At 43.8% G+C, this 19726-nt stretch overlaps 1 protein-coding gene across 3 annotated transcripts in view; it reads left to right on the forward strand.

The window, feature by feature from the left end:
* The window catches only part of anks1b (ankyrin repeat and sterile alpha motif domain containing 1B), a gene marked incomplete at its 5' end in the record, with an annotated part of 183893 nt that overhangs the window by 82369 nt on the left and 81798 nt on the right, over positions 1-19726 (forward strand). For all 3 annotated transcript variants that reach the window (XM_079236213.1, XM_079236212.1, XM_079236214.1), the window contains one exon: positions 12477-12633. In XM_079236213.1, the coding sequence (XP_079092339.1) occupies positions 12477-12633 (157 nt within the window). The remainder of the gene's footprint in view (positions 1-12476; positions 12634-19726) is intronic.

Here is a 19726-nt window from a genome sequence, read left to right on the forward strand (position 1 = left end):
GAGGTGAAATATTGTCCTGGAACATTTATTAACTGTACAATGGATGATCGTCTAGAAGCAGGGAGCGGCGGCGGTCTGTTATGTGCAGGAATGGGAGTTGAAATAGCAGAATAGATGCACTTAAAGCGCGTATATACTGTATTTATGGTAAACTAGAGTGTTGGTAAAGTGGGCCCTAGTGTGAATGGGGAGGAGAATTGTTTTATTTTAAAGTCCATCACCTCAACAAGACAGCTGTGAAGTGGCTCCACAGTCATGACGGAAGACAATAAAGCGAAGGCTTAGTTCACCTTTTGGACCTGAGAACATCCACTGAAATAAATACTCTGCAGGTATATTGAATGAATTGCAAATTAAAGTTTATTCAGAATAATTTTAGATTATCTCCCACTTGTTACCTCTCACTCCTCCACTTCCTCGTCTTCCCTCCTTCCTTCCTTCCTTCCCTCCTTCCTTCCCTCTCCCCTGAGCCCTCTGTGCTGTGTGTATATAAGTGTGCTTAAGTGTGTGCAGAGGAGATTGTTTAGCGGTGCGATGCAGGACATCTGACATTTACAACACAACAGACCCTCTGTCTTGTAAACTGGCAGCCGTCCTGCATGGCTGGCTCGCTGCCTGGAGAGTTTTGCACCTGGATAAGTGTGTGTGTGTGTGTGTGTGTGTGTGTGAGTGCTAATTTGTTGGTGTGTAGAAAGGCAGAAAAAAGAAGAAGAAGAAACACAAGGCTCTTTGCATGTCAGTTTAAATGTGAGCATGAGAGTGTATATAGAGCATATTTGGAGGCATCAGCTGTACGGTGTGTGTGTGTGTGCAAATGTGTGTCTGGACTTAGGCATGGCTTCATTTTGTGTGGGTGGGTTTGCGTGTGTGTGTGTGTGTGTGTGTGTGGCTTTATAGAAGAAGAGGAGGAGTAGGAGGGAACAGAGGGAGGAAGACAAATTGAGTTGTTATCACATAATGAAGTTAGCATCATGCTAATTAGCCCAGTGTCATGATGAACAAACAGAGTTAACACAAAGAGAAACGCCCTATGAGGGTGAATGGACGAAGTCTCTCCATCTCATCCTTTCTTCTCATCGTCCCGCATGAGATCCGTCAACCTGATTCTTTTTTCGTTCGTTTTCTCTCAGGCCGCTGTGCTCCACGTCAGTCTCTCCCCCGGCTCGTCTGTCTTTCGCTCCACGTATCGGCAGAAGTGCGTTAACCTTTGTATCGATTGTCTGAGCGCCGTCGACCGGCTGTCACTCAAGACTGTCAGTCAAAGAGCTGGAACTCGTCTCACAAGTCATCCGGAAAAGACTCAAAAACACTTTAGTTTCAACTTTATATCAAACTTTAGTTTCAAGGAATTGTTTGGTTTATTTTTTTCTAGTGGGGTTGTGTGAGGTCGCCATAAGTCAGTGTGCGGGACACGCCCCCAATGTATATACTTATATACACTACTATTAGTATTGAGTATTTTTCACAAACAAATGTCCCCTTGGGGATGAATAATGCACCTACCTACCTACCTACCTAGAGAAGTAAAGCAACGTCTAGCTGTGGACGGGCGCAGCAGCAAAGTGTGTTGTAGCCGTCGTAAAGAAAGACCTAAAAAAAAAAAGGCGATATCAGGTGAAGCGTTAGCTATATATAGTTAGCATATTTTCACGGCTTTGTCTCTTTCTGAAGCCGTTATCTATGCTCTGTTCAAAGCCACCGGACTCCTTTGACAAAACAAGTAATTTTACCTGCAGTGGCTCGTTTCCCGCTGCCTCGGTCGGTTAGTCGATCCGGGATCGTGTGACTGATCTAATCCTTTAAAAAGTCTCACAATAACACAAACTAAATAACTGATCGAGATCGAAAATAATAAGATTAGATAAAATAAGATAATCCTTTATTAGTCCCTCAGTGGGGAAATTGCAGGATTACAGCAGCCTTGCATACAATAATAGTTTTTGTCAAAGAAGTCTGGTGAATTTGAAGAAAAATAGAAAAATACAGCATATACAAATAGAGCACTCCAACTAATATCAATTTTCTGCTGTAACCCCAAACCAGAGGGCGTGAAACACGTCACAAACATGTTCAAGTGACGCCTCCGTTAAAACAATTTCAACAAAAACTGAACGCTGTCAACATCATGACGGAAAATACTTATTTCAGAAATGTTGTGCTGGCAAAAGAGTGTTTCTGTGTTTGTTATTTTAAAAAACTGTGTGCAGTGTGCACATGTCTGAGCAGGTGCACGCACGGAACAAATGAATGTGCTAATTAGCGCTTCAGTGTTTGTGTACACACACACACACACAGTACACCTGTCAGGCGCATTAGATTATCCAGATAAACAGAAAGAGTGCACTCTGTTCCTAATGGATACGGCATGTCATTAGAGTCTGTCGCGTGTGTGTGTGTGTGTGTGTGTGTGTCGGCATACGTGGCTGCATAAGGACGCTTCCCTCGTTGTGAATTTTCGTTGCCAGCCACAGGTTTCCTCCCACCACATCGCCACAAGAATGCCGGCTGACGCCAAAGCGCGCGCGTGTGTGTGTGTGTGTGTGTGTGTGTGTGTGTGTGTGTGTGTGTGTAGGAGGTTTCCTCCGCCGCCGCCGCCGCACACACACCGTGACCAAGAAGTTCAGACCTCACCTTGAAAGCAGAAGGATAAATGCAAAAATAAAAAGCATTCAGATTTAGGAGAGGACGGCAGAGTTGCTAGGCAACACTGAAATGCATAAGATATGCAGGCGTGGGATGTCCACCATTGACAAATCTCAGTCGCCAGCATCACGGGGGCGTCGGAGCAGTACACAAACACACACACACACACACAGATGTCAGCGTTTCCCGACCACGTCTCCTCTCTCCTCTCTCCTCTCCTGTCTTCTCCACCTTCCTCCCGGGTTTCTCCTCCTCTGTCTCTCTCTTCCTCACCCAGACATCCCCGTTGTAGTTCTCTTCCTCCAGGTTTCCTCTCTTGAGTGGGTGGCGGCTGACCTTTTTAATGCTTTCAGCCCGGAGAGGGGGGAGGTTTGTGTTGCAGAGGTTAAGAGCAGAAACCCACGATGACTCTTGAAGATGTTAAGGAACATCACAGGCAGCTGTTTGTGAGGAGAGAGGAGTGGAAAGGCTCTGTGGGAGGCTGGGTGAGGCTCTAGATATTATGTAAACGCTTTGCAATCAAACGTTTCCAATGTCTAATTTGAATGAGATTTAAACTAATATTAATGGCCTAATATATTTAAAGCAACAGGCCCATAAGCTGATTAGCTGTTCCCCTTCGGTTCAAGTCTTTATGAGGAGTTAACACATTGAAAAAGTGAATGAGCGTGTTTTTAATGAATGTTATTGTGAATCAAGAATGTTTCCGTCTTGTGGGTTTTAATTATATTATTCAATTAGAATGACACAAATCACAACGTGAAAGAAAACATTAAAATGTTGTCTAGTTATTTCCCCTCTCTTGCTCTCTCTCTCTCTGTGGGGACTCGATGCAGCTTGTGCTTACACTTAGTTCTCCTTAATGACTTCATTCCCTGCAGACTCTGCAGCTATACACTGTATAGCTGTCAACCTAACCTTCAACACACACACACACACACACACACACACACACACACGCACACGCACTCATAGCTGCTGTCAAATACTTTTTTACTGAAATAGATTAGGTACACACACACACACACAGATATGCTGCCCTTTAGTACTTGGAGGTGTGTTTGTGTGTCTGTGTGTGTGTGGGTTTGTTGTGTGTCTGTGTGACATCCTGCTGGAGTTCAGATATCTTGTTGTCCTTGAGGTAAACAGGAAAAGGGAGAAGAGATTGGAGGAAGAGACGCAGGAGCTCCAATCAGGAAAGAGCAGCTCTGGTTCTACTTGGGCAAGACATGCAATCCCACAATGCATCACGGGAGGCCAACAGAGCGGCGAAATGCGTCTGTGTGCGTCCAAACCGAGCGCACATCGCAGTGGTTAACAACACGTGAAACACACACACATTCACACACTCTGGTGTCGAGGCCAGATTTGCTGTCTGTGTATTTACGTTTTATATAATTAAAATAAGTCTTTTCTGGGTCTCATATACACACAAGATGAGTGATTTACTTGGTTAATATTCAAGGAAGATTGTGCACATGCAGGTGAATGTGTGTGGAGTTAATATTTCATTTGAAACACTGCATTGTGGCCCCAGATGATGAATGCATATTCACAGCTGATGGTGTTGTTTCTCCTCCCGGCGACTCAGTTATGGAAAGACGGCTGGAAATCTCATTGCTGTACGTTTTTTTCTTTTCTTTTTCGGGTGATTTATTTTCAACTAACAGGTTTGTTTAGAGACACAAAGGCAGCAGCAGTGTGATGTAGCGTTACCCCACAGGGATCAATAAAGTTCAATTCAATCTGTAATCAGTGTGGAGATATGTGTGTGTGTGTGTGTGTGTGTAAGCGAGCGGGTCACGGCTAAAGCTGCAGTTCAGTATTAAAGTTTATATGCTGGGTCAAAATATGCTGCTCGCATGGATACAGCTCATAAATAACCTTGTTTTTATAATCAAAATGAGACAGTCTTTATGCTAAGCTAAGCTAACTGTAGCCCGGCTATAGCTTCATCTTTAATTGACCGATGTGATGTCTTGATCTTCTCATTTAGAACACGTCACAATAAGCAAATTAGTGCTTTTCCCAAGCTGTCAAACTAGTTATGTGGTATGAATGGAGGCTTTTTGAAAGTCACAGGTGGTTCAATGAATCATTAGTCGTGTTTCCAAGCTGTACTTTAACGCCACAGACCTTTTTATTTCTCCAGACGTGGAGTTCTTCAGTGGTTTCTCGAGGAGGATGACTCTGTGACATCGTGAGACGTATCACTTTCCTCTTCCTGACCTTTCTTCCTTCACCATACGTGTCACTTTATTTCTCCCTCTGAATCGAACCGTTATGCGCGGCGTCCTTACAGACGTGCGCTCAAACACCCGAGCACCGCTTGAACGAAATGTATCTAGAAGGAAAGATGTAGTCTCTGAGCTGTTTTCATAAATGTCACCTATATTGTTGCTTTTTAGTGATTCACAACTGCCAAAAACAAAAAAAAACGAGGGTAGAACAGCTGTTGTGTTGTTGGCACATCGGCAAGGTGTGTGTGTGTGTGTGTGTGTGTGTGTGTGTGTGTGTTCAAGGAGGCTGTGACTCTGAAGGGAGCGGTAAACATCCTCTAAAACAATTCCCTTTATCGCCATTGAGATATAAAACCCGTAAAAAGAGTACCCATAAAAGTAATAAATAAGAAGTAATTGTCAGCACTCCGAGCTGTTTTTATTTTGGTTTTATTAGATATATTCTGTTTAATGGAAAGAAGTACAAAAAATCTGGGGTGCAAAAAATACATTCTGTAGTTTTTTTTTTTTTAATCATTTTGGATATTCCGGCTGATCTGCATTCTGCACCATGAAGAAACAGATGAATGTTTTAGTGCTTGATATGAATCCAAGCAAAAGGGTTTTTGGGCCAGTAAGTTTTGCGACATAGTCATAGGCAAGTCTCACGACAGCAGAAACAGACGGCTATCACCAGTGCCTGTACATACATTACAGACGTGTGTGTGCCAAAAGAAAATATTGACAATAAAATAAAAGTAAAGTGAGAGAAAATATATTTATCTCTGCCCATTAGTCCAATCCCCCTTTATTGCTGGGTGGGTTCGATACACACATCCAGTGTATCTGTGCAGCACGAACACCTGAAACTTTCTCCCGAGGTGTCGGGCCGGCAGTGAGACGCGTTAAAGCGTTCCGGTCACGCGGCGGCGCCGCTCTGTCGGAGGCCTCTCGCTCCGGCGGCTCGGCGTGTCCGTGGGATTAAGCGGTTTCGAGGACAGCGGCCATCGCGGGGGGGATGTGACTGCGGGAGTCCTTTCGGTGGCTCAGCCAGCTGATTTCTGTGGGTTTAGACAGACGTGGAGGGAAATCCAATTCTGCCAGACAATCCCTGACCGACCTGCACCTCTCTTTCTGCTTCCATCTCTCTCGCTTCTCAGGAAGACCAACAACTGCTCTCTATAGTCTATATCGCTCTCATATTTCATCTGCTCTGCCACCGTATTTTATCGCTTTTCTTGCCACGAACCTTTTAAATCGCTGCATTGCTCACTTCATAAAATACACTTATTGGCTTTCTTGCAGACAAAATATACCTACCAACACCTCAAGTTGTAAAAACATGCATATTGTTTCAACTAATATATATATTTTAACATTGGTTTAATGCACAACTTCCTGAAGTCTTGTCATCACATGGTTCTCAGGTTTTCAACCATCGTGCATATACAGTCAAACATCTATGCTCACAACCACATCAGTACTCTAGCGAAGCTGCAGAATCGGTACGCTGCCGATTGTCAAGAAAAAGCTGCAAAACTCCTTGAATATTCCCATCAGTCTCAGTGTTTGGCTCTAACTGGCATGCTAACACGCTAAACTAAGATGCTAACCATGTTAGCAGTTTCCGCAAAGCGCCGCTGTCCCCAATGACCGCCACAAGGATCAGCTGTAGACCCTCAGAAAGAACGCGCATCACCTTGAGCCATTCCATTTTCAGAACGCTGCGATCTTTCTTAATTTCCCATCTCTGTTTTCCATCCATTACTGGCCTCTCTCTCCCCTCATTGAGGGCCTCAGAAGGTCCATTGTCCTCTCTGGTGTCCACCCCTCCCCTTTTCTCTCTAATCAAATAGCCTCCGTGAGGAAATGCCAGCAAATTACAGCCTCTATTCATATCGGATGGCCTATGAACTCGCCGTAGAGCGTGAGAGGCGATGGGATGGGCTGTGGCAGGACGGGGTTAAACGGAGACCGAGAGAGTCACAGGATTAAGAAGATGGAAGACCAAAGCAACCGCACATATCCTATTTGGGTTATTAGCCCCGTAACCACACACACACACATACACACACCACACACTGTATATAATACAAGCAGTATGTCAATAATGCATACACAGAGAAACACACACACAAAAATACGCACATAAGCGCTCACATGATCACACACGTCAACTGTATCTGCTGCAAGCAGACGGACACCAGACTGCGTTATTCCACAGATATGATCACACACCGTCACGTTCAATCTTCGGCCGGCACACACACACACACACACACACACACACGTTTAATCTGGCCTCCGCTGTCGGACGGGAGCTGCATACGAGCTGCTAATTAGTGGCCGGAGGAGGCCTCTGTTTGTCTGCTCTCTTCCTGTCGGGCTCAGACACAAGTTCCTCTGTGTCCTATCTCTGCCCTGGAAGATAGGGAGGCAGGCCGGCAGGGTGGAGGCAGGCAGGGTGGGAGGGAGCGAAATGAACGAAGACGGAGTGTGTTTGTTTGTCGGAGGGACCCGCTCGCACCCAAGCGGCGTGAAGCCTTTTTCTCCCACTTTTTTAAAATCCGTCTGAGCCCCCCCCCTTCGAGGACCGAGCGGGAAGAAGAGGTGAGAAGGCATCGAAATATCAGGTAGCTAAACCTGTCGTCACACCGCCGGATTAATTTCCACTCCTGTGAAGCCTTCACTGTGGCGTGAGGGATTTCCTCTTCCAGATCGAGTGCAAAGTAGTTTTTCCCTGCCGGCTCAAACTTTAAGCTCGTCGCTCACGCCGATGCAGCTGGACTGGATATATTTGCCGCTTCTTTCTTACTGCTTTCTCACCGCCTGCACTTGACTCTGCATTTATCTGTGTCCTTCCTATGTGTGTGTGAGGAAATCCTCGCTCCACTCCCACTTCCTCGGACGTTTTTCCTTCTTTCCGCTCTTTCTCGCGCTCGATCCAACTTCGCTGTGTTGAGTTGGATCCTGGCATCCTTTGATCAACCTGCGTTTCCTTCCCTCTCTTCCTTCACCCCTGTCAGCTTCGGCCTCGCTCCTTCTCATCATGCTGGAGATGCACAGCAACAGGAATAACGAGAGCTGATGTAGACATGGAAAAGACAGGTCTCCGTCCTGTTAGAGATAATTTCTCAATCTTTTCCCGTCTCTTTTCATTTCATTTCTCCCCACAGAGGAGCGCCGTTCCTCGTCTTCATTAACGATGCTCCTCCACCTGTGGCGCTTCAAAACGTCCGTCTCTCATCGTTAATTCATGGTGACATCTGTCGGTGATCACCGGGTGATCGCCTCAATCTCACGGATCGCTTTCATCAGCGATATTAAGGCCGGTGTTGTGTTTTCAGTCACGGAGCGACGGCACATTTCCCAGTAATCTTGTCACTTCCTGTTCCCGGAGACAACGGCTTCCCCTTGTCTCCGTTCGGATCTGAATCGCACTTCAAGTGGCTCGATTTGCCCTGAAGAACAAATGGTCTTCAGTCTTAGTCGGCTTCATAACGGGGTTGAATACAGTGATGCTGCGGTGTATGCGTGTTGCTGTGTTATGATTATGTCCAAATATGTTTTGCACGAATCTTAATCACAGATTAGGTTTTCCATCAGTACTGTGAGGAAAGGATCATTATATCTGCCAAGTTGCAGAGTGATGATAATGAATGTTTGATTGATTGTTTCTAGTATTGAATTCATTTTTCCTACAATATCTGCTCGCAGCAACTAGAGCGGAATCTGTGTGTGATGGATATGTTTAATGACTTCGACAGCTTTTGTTTGTTTGTGGTCTTGGCTAAAAAGTAGTAGAAGAAGTGTGAGACAGGACATGTTTAGTTTATCAATATTTAACACAAACCACATTTCTCCTCACCTTCACTGAAGCACGTGTTGCCTCAGCCTTCAGGACTTGCGTCGTACACACGCGTCTATCTAGAAGGCCGATTAGTGCACCTGTTCTTCTACCCAGCTACCCCACAATCAGAAATTTAGAATCAGCAACTATTTATTTGCCAAGTATGTTTACACATACAAGGAATTTGTCCTGGCGGAAGGTGCATGGCATTTAACAGTTAACATTTAACAATAAACATTTAACGATAAACAAAAAACAGAGTGTAATAAAAAGGGAGCATGAATATTAACAATTGGGTCTACTGAGTATTTACAATTAGAACTAAGGAATATAAAAATGTAAGTTAAAATAAAGTGCATTTAAGCCCTCACCTAAACCCTAACCCCTAATCCTATTTATTGTTTGAGTTATGTTTAGAGGTTGTACATGGGGATTATATATTATTGTAGCCCTTTAATTTGATACCTAACATGGTTTTTAGGGGGGAATTTATACCACGTATGTTTCTTGATTTGTCCTCATTTTTGAGTCAGGATGCTGCAGAAAGCCAAGTGAAACATCCTGTAAGTGCGTGTGCAGTAAACACACCGTATGAGATGCAGTTCATTGGTTTGTCGAGGCTACCTCTTGAAATCACAATTTGGCTAAACGCTCCAACATGAATATGACGGTGATTAATTGCACCTTTAATGCGAGCCGTCAGAGGAGCGGTGAACTGGCAGCAGCTCTTCGCGGCTCCATCAGAGCGCTCTCGGCCCTTCCTTCGGCTCCGTGAGTGAAATCTGCAGCTAACCGGCCTGTCATTTCAAATCAGCGTCCGCTAACGGCCGGGCCACCTGCAGAGCGGCGGGCATAAAGGACCGACTGGTGGCCGGGTCTCCATTAGCTGGTAATGGCGGTCTAATTGAGTGCTGATGGAGATAGGGGGGGTAATAGTTTGTATGCCTTTTTAATAAAATGCAATGTGAAATAAGTCTCAGATTGATTGCGGAGTCTGAGTGAGAGAAATCATCAGGGGACTGATTGCTCTCTCAAACCGGGATGATTAATCCATTGTGAGTTTGCTCGGCGTGTGATTGATGACCTGGTGCAGTCTGGGTAATGTAGTAGCAGATGATGACAGGAAGAATAATGGCTATTGAATGAGGAAAAGAGGCTGGGAGAGAGAGCGAATGAGGGGAAAAGAAAGAGTCAAGAGAGACGGTGGAAAACATCCGTAGCCACGCCCACAACCAATCAGGGTGACACGTTTACCGCTGATCCCATTAGGAAGGGCACAACCAGGGGGAAGGTTGCCAAGTGACACTTCAGAAATGGGGAGAGAGAGAGTGTGGCAGACAACCAGAGGCTGCATCGCTGGAGAGAAATGTTTTTGTCTCCTTGGCTGGAATGACGCTCGCCCCTGTGACCTTTTCCCCGGCTTCACATCCCTTACTCGTGTTTTTCATTCTTTCTGGGAACACACGTCTGCCTCGGAGATAAGGGACCTTTTGAGGCGAAACCTTTTCACCAATGCTGCAACAAAATGCAATCTCCTTAAACACCCAAAGAGACCGCGGTTATATAAAAGGTCCTTAAGAAACACGTCCCTACATTCATCACCACTAAATTAAGAGGTATTTTCTGTAAATGCTGCAAGTTCCTCTTTGATAAATATGATTGGAAGTATTTCATCTAGTATGCACATTGCAAATTAAGCATTTGGCGGATTCTCTATTGAGGGAGACTTGCAATAAACCTCACAAACGACATTAATTAAGAAAAGGAAATCAAGAGCATCCTTCCTATTAGCAGTCTAACGACACACTTTAACTGTGTGTGTGTGTGTGTGGTTGTGGGGGGGAATTTACAACACTTTTTTTGACAAGAGCTGTATCATGAAATGGATGGAGGCCGGAATTTCTCTCTTTTTTTTAAGGTATTATTAATAATAAATCATTTGCAGATTACATATATATATATATATATATATATATATATATATATATATATATATATATATATATATAAAATTTGTTTTGCCCTTTAAGAGGCTGTTAGGAGAGAGACATGAAAGGCCAGGGGAAATAAGGTTATTGGTTCAGATTTGAAGACAGAATAGATACACAGACTAGAATAAGATGTTCTCTTTGTTAATCAAGTTGAGTGACGGACAGGAAGAAGAACTTCCTGTCAAGCGGACGACATTGCTGCAGTGCAGTGAGAGCATACGGAGGTTTATTAGGTTTGAAGTCGACAGCAGAGAATAGGAGAGTTCAACAAAAGCTACTGAGAGACGCCTTCTTTGGTTCTGAGACTCACCGGCTGCTCAGACCCACAATGCATCTGCTTGCAGGTCTTTTTCTGTCTGTCTTCTTCTCTAAGACAATGCTTTAATGTTACACACACAAGTGGAATGATTTTTACAGTTTGAGAACAGATAGCTTCGTTTTGATGGGTTTATGAGGATTTTGTTGTTGTTGTGTTTCTCAGCAGTTGTTTTGGTGTTTTATGTTTTTTTTATTTCCACCATGTGATGAGACCCTGAAGCTGTTGCACTGGCAAAGGATATATTCTAACAACAGTCACCTTTCATCAGTTAGGGAGATACAAAACTTTAGTTAAGCCTTCGAGATAAGACTTTTCTAGATTATAAAACGTTTTTGCAGTTTTTTGTGGACATTTAATGGCACATTTACCACATTAAGCTCTTAAATCTACAAATGATGGCCTGTGACTCACCCTAATCTTTGCCAGTCAATCAGTTTTACGGCAGATGAAAGTTGAGAACTTGTTTTCCTTTTGAGAAACCTCATTGATCACAGAGAACAAAACCCAAAGGTCCTGAAGGGACCGTTAAAAGAGTCGACTCTAAAACTCCCCAGGATTGAAAAGAAGAAAGAAAGTTGTTTATTTTTCACAATCCTTTACTTTCAGCGTTTGCTTCGAAACATCGGCTTGAATCTTTCATGATAAACTGTGTGAACGCGGTTGGACTTGACCGAAGGCCTCGAGCTGCACTGAGATCACTGAGCCGGTTGTTTTCTTTTTGTTTCTTGAGAGGACTCTCAGGCAAAAGGTGAACAAAACAGATGCACACCTTCGGCCCTGCACTGACACTCTTTTCCACTCATTTGAAAACCTGCATCAAACATCTCTTTTCAGCTCTTCTGTTGCTGAGTTGTGTATTGCTCTGCTCTCTGTCTATCACTCACAGCTCGTACGGTACACTCGGAGTTAAGCTCTCTGCTAACCGTCTGCAGCCGCCTCTTCACTTTGCCTTCCACACCATCAGCATCGTACATCGTCTGATTATCAACCAGTGTGGCTGTGGTGCATACTTCCATTAGTGGTGTGTTTGTGTTGAACTGCTGGTACAGTCATGGTGGCAAAAGTAAACACAACTTTATGGTACGAATCCGTCATTTCAAGTCTTCTTTGATGCAGCATGATGTTCATTTAGTACATTATGGTCCCATTTAAAGTAAAAATACACATTTAAAAGGTATCCACATTGGCGTTGTCTGGTTTGGGAACTCTTTAAAGAGTGTTTTCAGTTCATGAAAGTTAATTATTACATTTTGGTGGCCTAAAAATGTCTTATTAGTGTCAGGTTTGTACTTGGCTCCACCCTCTTGTGTCACTTCTGGTTCCAATAATCCAAGATGGCCAAACTCTAGGTTTTAAAACATGTATTTTTAATACAATATACACTCATGGTTTGGAACTCCTTTTGCAATCAAATTGCCCTCACATTTCACCTCCTCTGTTTTCCCTTCTCCCAGGATTCAAAGCGCTCTGCAGAGATCGTCGCCTCTCCGTCTCTGGACGTTTTCCTGCCGGAAGACGAGGACAATCCTTACGAGTCCGTGACCACAGCCGTGACGCGGAAGCCCTGCTCGCTAGATATCGGTTACCGGCTCAACGCCTGTCCACGCAACGGTAGGACAACACGGAAAGCTGCACTTTTACTTTGCAATCACCGCGTTTCAGCTCCTAAAACACGCATGCAATTCTGAAAAAGTGAATTCCTTCTCTCTGTACGGTCGTAGGCAATGTTGCATTGTGGGGGTTTACTTTCATTTAGCAACTCAAAGCCTCATGTGCAATAATACAAAAAATAAGGGTAGCACTTTATAATAACTACACACTATTTAGCATTGGTAAAGCATGAGTAAACACTTAATTCATCATTTATAAAGCATTGTTCCAACATGTAGTAACTCATTAGTATGTAATTCATAAACACAGTTATACATGTTTTATTCTTGATTAATAAGCTTGACTATTATGCATTTTATGTTTTGGGTGTTCATACTTTTTAAATGATGGATTCCCCATTTGTAAATTAAGTATTAAGGATGTATAGATGATTAATAAGATAATCTATAGAGTGTTAAATTATTTAAAAAAAATGATTTAAATGTCATTTATTCGTGCATTTATTTATACATATAATGATTTAGATATGCACTAATGGTTATGGACATGTGCTTTATAAACGTGTTTTAATACTGCAATTCATGATTAATTCAGGTAGTTACTAGTTGTTAGTTAAGAATTGTGTGTGACCCCAACTAAAGTGAGGACTATCTATGTCATTTACGAATGAATAGTCAATATAGTATAGTAATAATAGTCAAGCTTATTAATCAAGAATAAAACATGTATAACTGTTTATGAATTGCATACTAATGAGTGTTCATGTTGGAACAATGCTTTATGAATGATGAGTTTACCTATGCTTTGCTAACGCTAAATAGTGTGTAGTTATTATAACGTGCTACCAAAAAAAGGATTTATTTTATTGTCTGTCATCAGCCATTTGACAGACAATTTGTTTCTCACAAAATGATTGTTGGAAACATTTTTTGGTAAAGTATCAGAACTTCTTGTTTAATTAAAGGATCTGAGTAACACGTTTGTTAAACTCCTTGTTTGGGTCATGATGATCGCTGGAAGCGCTCTCCCTCTCTTGTTTTCATTTTCCACATTTATATCTTGTGGATTTTTGTGCAGATGGTCCTTTTTTTTAAGAAGTTTGCTTCCACTGATTTGACAGTGGACCATATGGCGCCTTCCAGCGTGATCCTGTTCACGAGCAAGAATCCATATGATCGTCCCGCTGTTGTGATGATCACAACTTTAGTGGAAGACGTGAACCACCTGAGTGCCAATTGTTTATTCAACATTAACGGCAGCAATAAACGGGTGTGGAAAATGTGGGTGAGGGTGAGAGCAACGTTGTTGAATTCATGCCTTTATGGCTGCGCTGGGAGATGTCATCCCTGCATGCGCAGATCAGATGACAGTCCGGTCCAGACATGTCATCACTTCATAAAGTCAATTTAATTTGCTCCATTTTAAATATCTAAAACCCCAGCTGATCGCCCGTCCAGTCGAATCTGTTTTCTGTCTCAGATGTTCGGTCCACATCGACGCCCACGGCCGCAAACGCCCACAATGCACTCTTCCCTTTAACTCGGTCGCTCCCGTAGCGATGCTACACACACACACACACACACACACACACACCGTGGGGTTGTCACGGCAACTGCATCACCAGCTGGTGAGTCACCTGTATGTTGCCATGGGAACTGTCTTGCTAGTGACCCCCCCCCCCCCCACACCTCCCACCACCACTCCTCTTGGACAGTAGCGGAGCGAGGCTCGTTTTGTGTGTGCGTGTGCGTGTGTGTGCGTGTGCGTGTGTGTGTGTGTGTGTGTGTGTGTGTGTGTGTCACAAAGTGTCTTTTTTGTAAAAAATTGCTTCACTGACGTAAGTGAGCCGTGTGGGTGTTGTGTTTGTTCTCAGCTCTCTGAGCGCCGTTACCTGGCTAAAAGAGAGAGAGAGAGAGAGAGAGACATAGAGAGGAAATGAGAGCGAGAGACACATAAACATGTAACGTGGGAGAGCAACAACAACAAAAAAGTCTGAAAAAACAAAGGGGAGAAGTCAGAGACGGCAGAAGAGGCGAGGCAGAGAGCGCGGCCTACATTTCCATGTAATTGCCGGACATGACTGTGAATGCAGAACGTCCCACCGGCTGCAGAGACCGTCTCGCTGCTGGGAGGCAGACAGACCGGCAGGAAGGGGTGTGAGACGGGGAGCGGGCAGATTATGCATTCAGTGGAGGAAGTTGGAGGGTCGACTCGGGCTAAGCCATCGACGCCACTGCGACGCAGCGGGAGAGAAAGTCCTGGACTCCTGCTTCCCATCCAGTCACGTCACGCTAATTGGACACGGGTGTGACTCAATCTGTCTTCGCCCGCCGCCGAGAGGAAGCATATGATGATGAGGGAACATGGGGAGCGAGGGATTGAGATGAAAAAGGGAAGAGAGAGAGAAAGGGAGAGAGACTTGGTGCATTACACTGCAAAAAATGATACTTCTCAACAAATCAACTGGACTGATTGAGTTTTAAAAGTGTTCCTTTTGGCAGATGTTTTATCGAGGAATTAGGGAGAAATAATTCAATGCAATTCACTTCGAATGCATATCAACTTTAATATCACGTTTTTTTCTTTCTTTGTTTGTTCTTATGACTGCATTATTGATGCATACATAAGATTTGTTAAAATAAGATGTGGTGAGTTCTTCTGTTCTTCTGGCTTCTCTTCCCCCGGCCCCAAACGTTCCCATGAGAGGATCAGCTGATCATCATGAGCAGGACGATCAGCTCAAAGAGAACAGGACTAAATAATAAATAAAAAGGTGCACAAACAGATCTGCAGGCGGATGGATCTCAGTGACGTGAAAAGTTACGGATCTCTTCCAAAGTTTTCCTAAACTCTGATTAGTGACGTCAGTACCAGAGGCCGCAAAGCCGTTCAAAAAAAACTTTCTTCGCATATTAAACTCACCTCAGCAGAATCTGTCTCATGGGTGAACTGTCGAAACGATCTGTGGATATTGGATATATCTTTTTTGCAGCGTAAGCCCTGCTTCATATCCACCTGTCTGTCCTGTCCTGCTGGCTATAGCTGCAGTAGTACTGCAGTGGAGGCGACGGAGACTCTCCGAAAGCCTCACATAATCAAGGCGGGGCTTAATCAAAATCCATCTGGTGCCTGTCACTCAGCCCAGCCGCTGCAGAAACACCAGGGACCCGTTATCAGGGAAACTGCCTTCCCAAACAACGTCCTGCTTTTTGTTCCACGTCCCCGCTTCTTTGGATCTCTCTCTTTCCCTCATTCGCCTTTTATTTGACTTTAATCAGTCTTCTCCCTTTTGTCTTCCCAACAGCTGTCGTCCTGAGATCTTTTCCAAGCACCGTCCCACTTGCGTTCACGAGCGATCACACGGGAATGCCCATCCCACCATGTGTCCTGTGACACGACAACTGACAGTGAATGAATGGAATTTTCTTATTTGTAATGCAAAGTACGCCGAGTGCAGATTTATGTCCGTAATCCGAGGACTCGATGAGTCCTGAGGCAGTCGTTTTGTGCATTTAGCTCGGGGATTATACTGATTGTGTGAGATGGATTCCTTTCTGATGCAATTTCATTTGTAGCAAATGAGGGAATCCATTTCTGCTGCGGCTCTTGGCAACTGTTCTGTTTAACTGAAGCTTTGAAATCTTCTCAATGACACGATTTCTCTCCGTTGCTCAATGTTTGGAGATTGCACTTCATTCCAATTTTCTTCTTTCTATCTATTGGAAGCAGAATCCTTCCTTACAAACAACTCTATCAGGAGTAGATCAGCTGTAGTTTTGCACCTCGGGAGCGCTCCGCCGCCGCCGCCGCCGGCCAGATCCGCAGCGACACAAAAAGCATTGTGGGTAAAACGAGATCCTGGAGATTGGAAGACAGGCGGAGTGGAGAGGGAGAGTCCTGCAGGCGGAGGTCCTGCAAGCAGCTCAGTGTTGTCGAGCGGCGAGAGCAAAAGTGCCTCTTTTGTGCTATCGACTGACTCCTCTCCAGATAAACCCCCACTTGTCTGCAAGAGGTACACAAGACACTGCCGACGTGAACAACATGGAACTACAAACCTGTGTGTGTGTGTGTGTGTGTGCTCTCCACCGACGTTTTAAGAAAAAATAGGTCAACACACAAGAAGGGAATTTATGCAGGATAGCGAACCACTACTAGTATATTTTAGTTTTTCCTAGATATATTTTCTCAGTGTGAGGGAATTCTCACCTTCAGTTCTGCATGTCCACAGCTCCGATGAGGACTATTTTGTCTTTTTAATATTTAGTCTGCAACCTCTTGCCTATATATATATATATATATATATATATATATATATATATATATATATATATATATATATATATATATATATATATATATATAAAATGCAGAATCCCTGTGTTGATTTTAGGGATGGCTTCGTATGAATGAGTTCAGATCTGCGACCTGTGAGGTTTTTCGAATGAAAGCTTCTATCTGTTGTGTCTTGCTGTCCCTCTCATATTAACCCTCAGTCCTCTCTGGTGGATAAATAAGAGATGTTGCTGCGTCTCACCCCATTTATCCCACTTAGGCTGAGAGGGGCTAATGGCAGCAAGCGGTGACTCCAGGGCTTCACCATTAAACGGGTCGAGGGCCATTGACTTGCAACTGCTTTGCGTCCGCTCACATATTTCAACGTCTGGTCTTTGATTTCCACTCAAGTTTGGTTTGTACGTTTCCTCGATTCAGCCTCGCATTCCCCGTGCAATAAAAGTCTTCAAAGATTGATCCGTCTCGCAATACTTTCTGCCCCGAGTCCACTGGTTTCTCCTCGAGACGCATCTTTAGTTTTGTTATTGAAAAAACACTAGACATCTGGTCATTGTAGTTTTTAAACAAACATCACTTCAACAGGAGTAAACAGTGCATTTGTTGGGGACGATTTTCTGTTCTATTGAACATTTACGACATCGGGACCGTGATATGAATGAAGGTCACGATGAAGGAACGTTCCACTAGTGTTGGACTGTTTTGACTGGAGCTCAGAGGAATGTGATGCATCAGGCTTTGGCGTTCAAGTCATTGTTGGTTTTGTTCTTTGGGAGAGAAATATTTAATATTTGAAACCTTAGCCTTTAAAAAAAAGACATTACATAACAAAGCAGGAGGGCAATTTTTGTTCAAGTGTAATTTTTTGTTTCATATTGCAACTCCCTTATCTCCTCATTGATTTGACAAGTATTCTATTTTATTCCATTTAGATTGTCAGTGCTTCATTTCGTCATAATGCCTGCAGATTAATAGTTTTTAAAGATGTATCTTTACTTTGTATTTGTTGCGAGCTGAGCTGTAATTTTAGAATATTTGACACACACACACACACACACAGAGTATATACAATGCTACTTGTCAGAGTGGCACAGAAGCAAAACTGACAGCTTGAAGAACGCGTCTGAAGCTGACAGTTTTTGTCTTGTCAGGCTGGTGGGAAGAGGACAGCCCATTTGAACGCCGGCTCACACCATGCGTTCACTCAGACACATTCCTCTTGTGCACACTGCTGCATTCCTGCATTAACCAGCTGTGCAGCGGCTCTCCGATGTACACAGAGATACGTTTGTCTCCATCTCTGCATCAGACATTGTACCAGGCGCACATACTGTACTATGCACATGCTGTACTATGCACATACTGTACTATGCACATGCTGTACTATGCACATGCTGTACTATGCACATGCTGTACTATGCACATACTGTACTATGCACGCTTGGCACGCAGAGATGATCTGAAACCCGTTAAAGCGTTTCAAAGTTTCACATTTCTCTCTCTATACAGAAAACACTCATGAACCGGAACATATGGATGTGAACAGTTTGGGTTCATCCCATCTATACGCTCATACACGTGATGTTTGTATGCACCTTTATGCGCATTCTTATCCACAGAAACCTCCTCCCTCGGCGAGGAGAGCGTTTCCCAGGAGTGAGCTCACGGCAGATCTGAAGGAAGCGCCGTCACACACACACACACACACACACATTTCACATCCATCATCAAAGCCTCGGTGTCGACAGGCTTATTTACTCAATAGGACAAAACCTCAATCTCTCTCTCTATATTCCCTCCTCTCCATCGCATCCTTCCTTCATCTCATTTTTTCCCCTGTTTTTGTTTTATCTATTTACGCCCACATTCAATCACTCCAGGCTGCTCTTTATGATGTGTGTCTATTTGTGCGTGAGTGTGTGTGTGTGTGTCTGTCTGCAACTGTATGTTCTTGCACAACCCCAAGTCAAATCTGTGGACCTCTGTCTGTGTTTGCAGAAGCATGCACATGAAGACGAATACATGTGCTGTGAAGCTGTGTCACTTTCCCTGAAGGTTGTGTGTGTGTGTGTGTGTGTGTGTGTGTGTGTCTGCAGCCAGAAATTCAAAATAAACATATGATGGAAGATGGTGGCAAACTGACGCGGGAGCAGACACTTTTTAGTGTTTCAGCACCTTCGTGATTCAGCTGCATGACTTTAAAGGGATGACGTTATTGTATCAGAGAAAAGGGACGTATTCTACCAGAGGAACTAAGAGGATTTAATTAAGTTTTGTCGGGCTCATTTTTAGCAATTCAAAAGGTTGTTTCTGGACTGTTTGCTGTCTCTTTAAATGTTCTTCTTGGCCAGCCTTCGTCTTCTCTCTCCTTGTATTGCTCATGCGTTCTGAATGCCCCTCTTGCTGCAGTTATTTTCTGCATGAATTAGTTTATTGTATTTCATTCACTTTATTGAAGATTCGTCACATCTCATATCTCAGGTATCCTTCAATGTCCTTTGCACCAAATCTGACGATATTGAAATATTCAAGTGCTTCAAAAGCTCTAATCAAAGATAAAAGTGTCACATTTCCAAGCTAAAAATGTAATGAAACAGCTGGGAATGTTCATTGATCGTTTGATCGACGTTCCATACACACACCTCAAAGCCCGCTGTCCCGATGCGGCGTCCCAGAGGGCAACGCGACCTTGGTTCCTTGGAAAGAGCCGAGGCTGTGAAGTCCTCGACACGAGCAACAGATGAGAGAGTAGCAACAAAGCAGCAGCTCTTTCATTTCCCAGTCATCTCTTTCGTACTTCAGA

The sequence above is a fragment of the Taurulus bubalis genome (assembly GCF_910589615.1).
Source record: "Taurulus bubalis genome assembly, chromosome: 20".
NCBI classification, from domain to species: Eukaryota; Metazoa; Chordata; class Actinopteri; order Perciformes; family Cottidae; genus Taurulus; species Taurulus bubalis.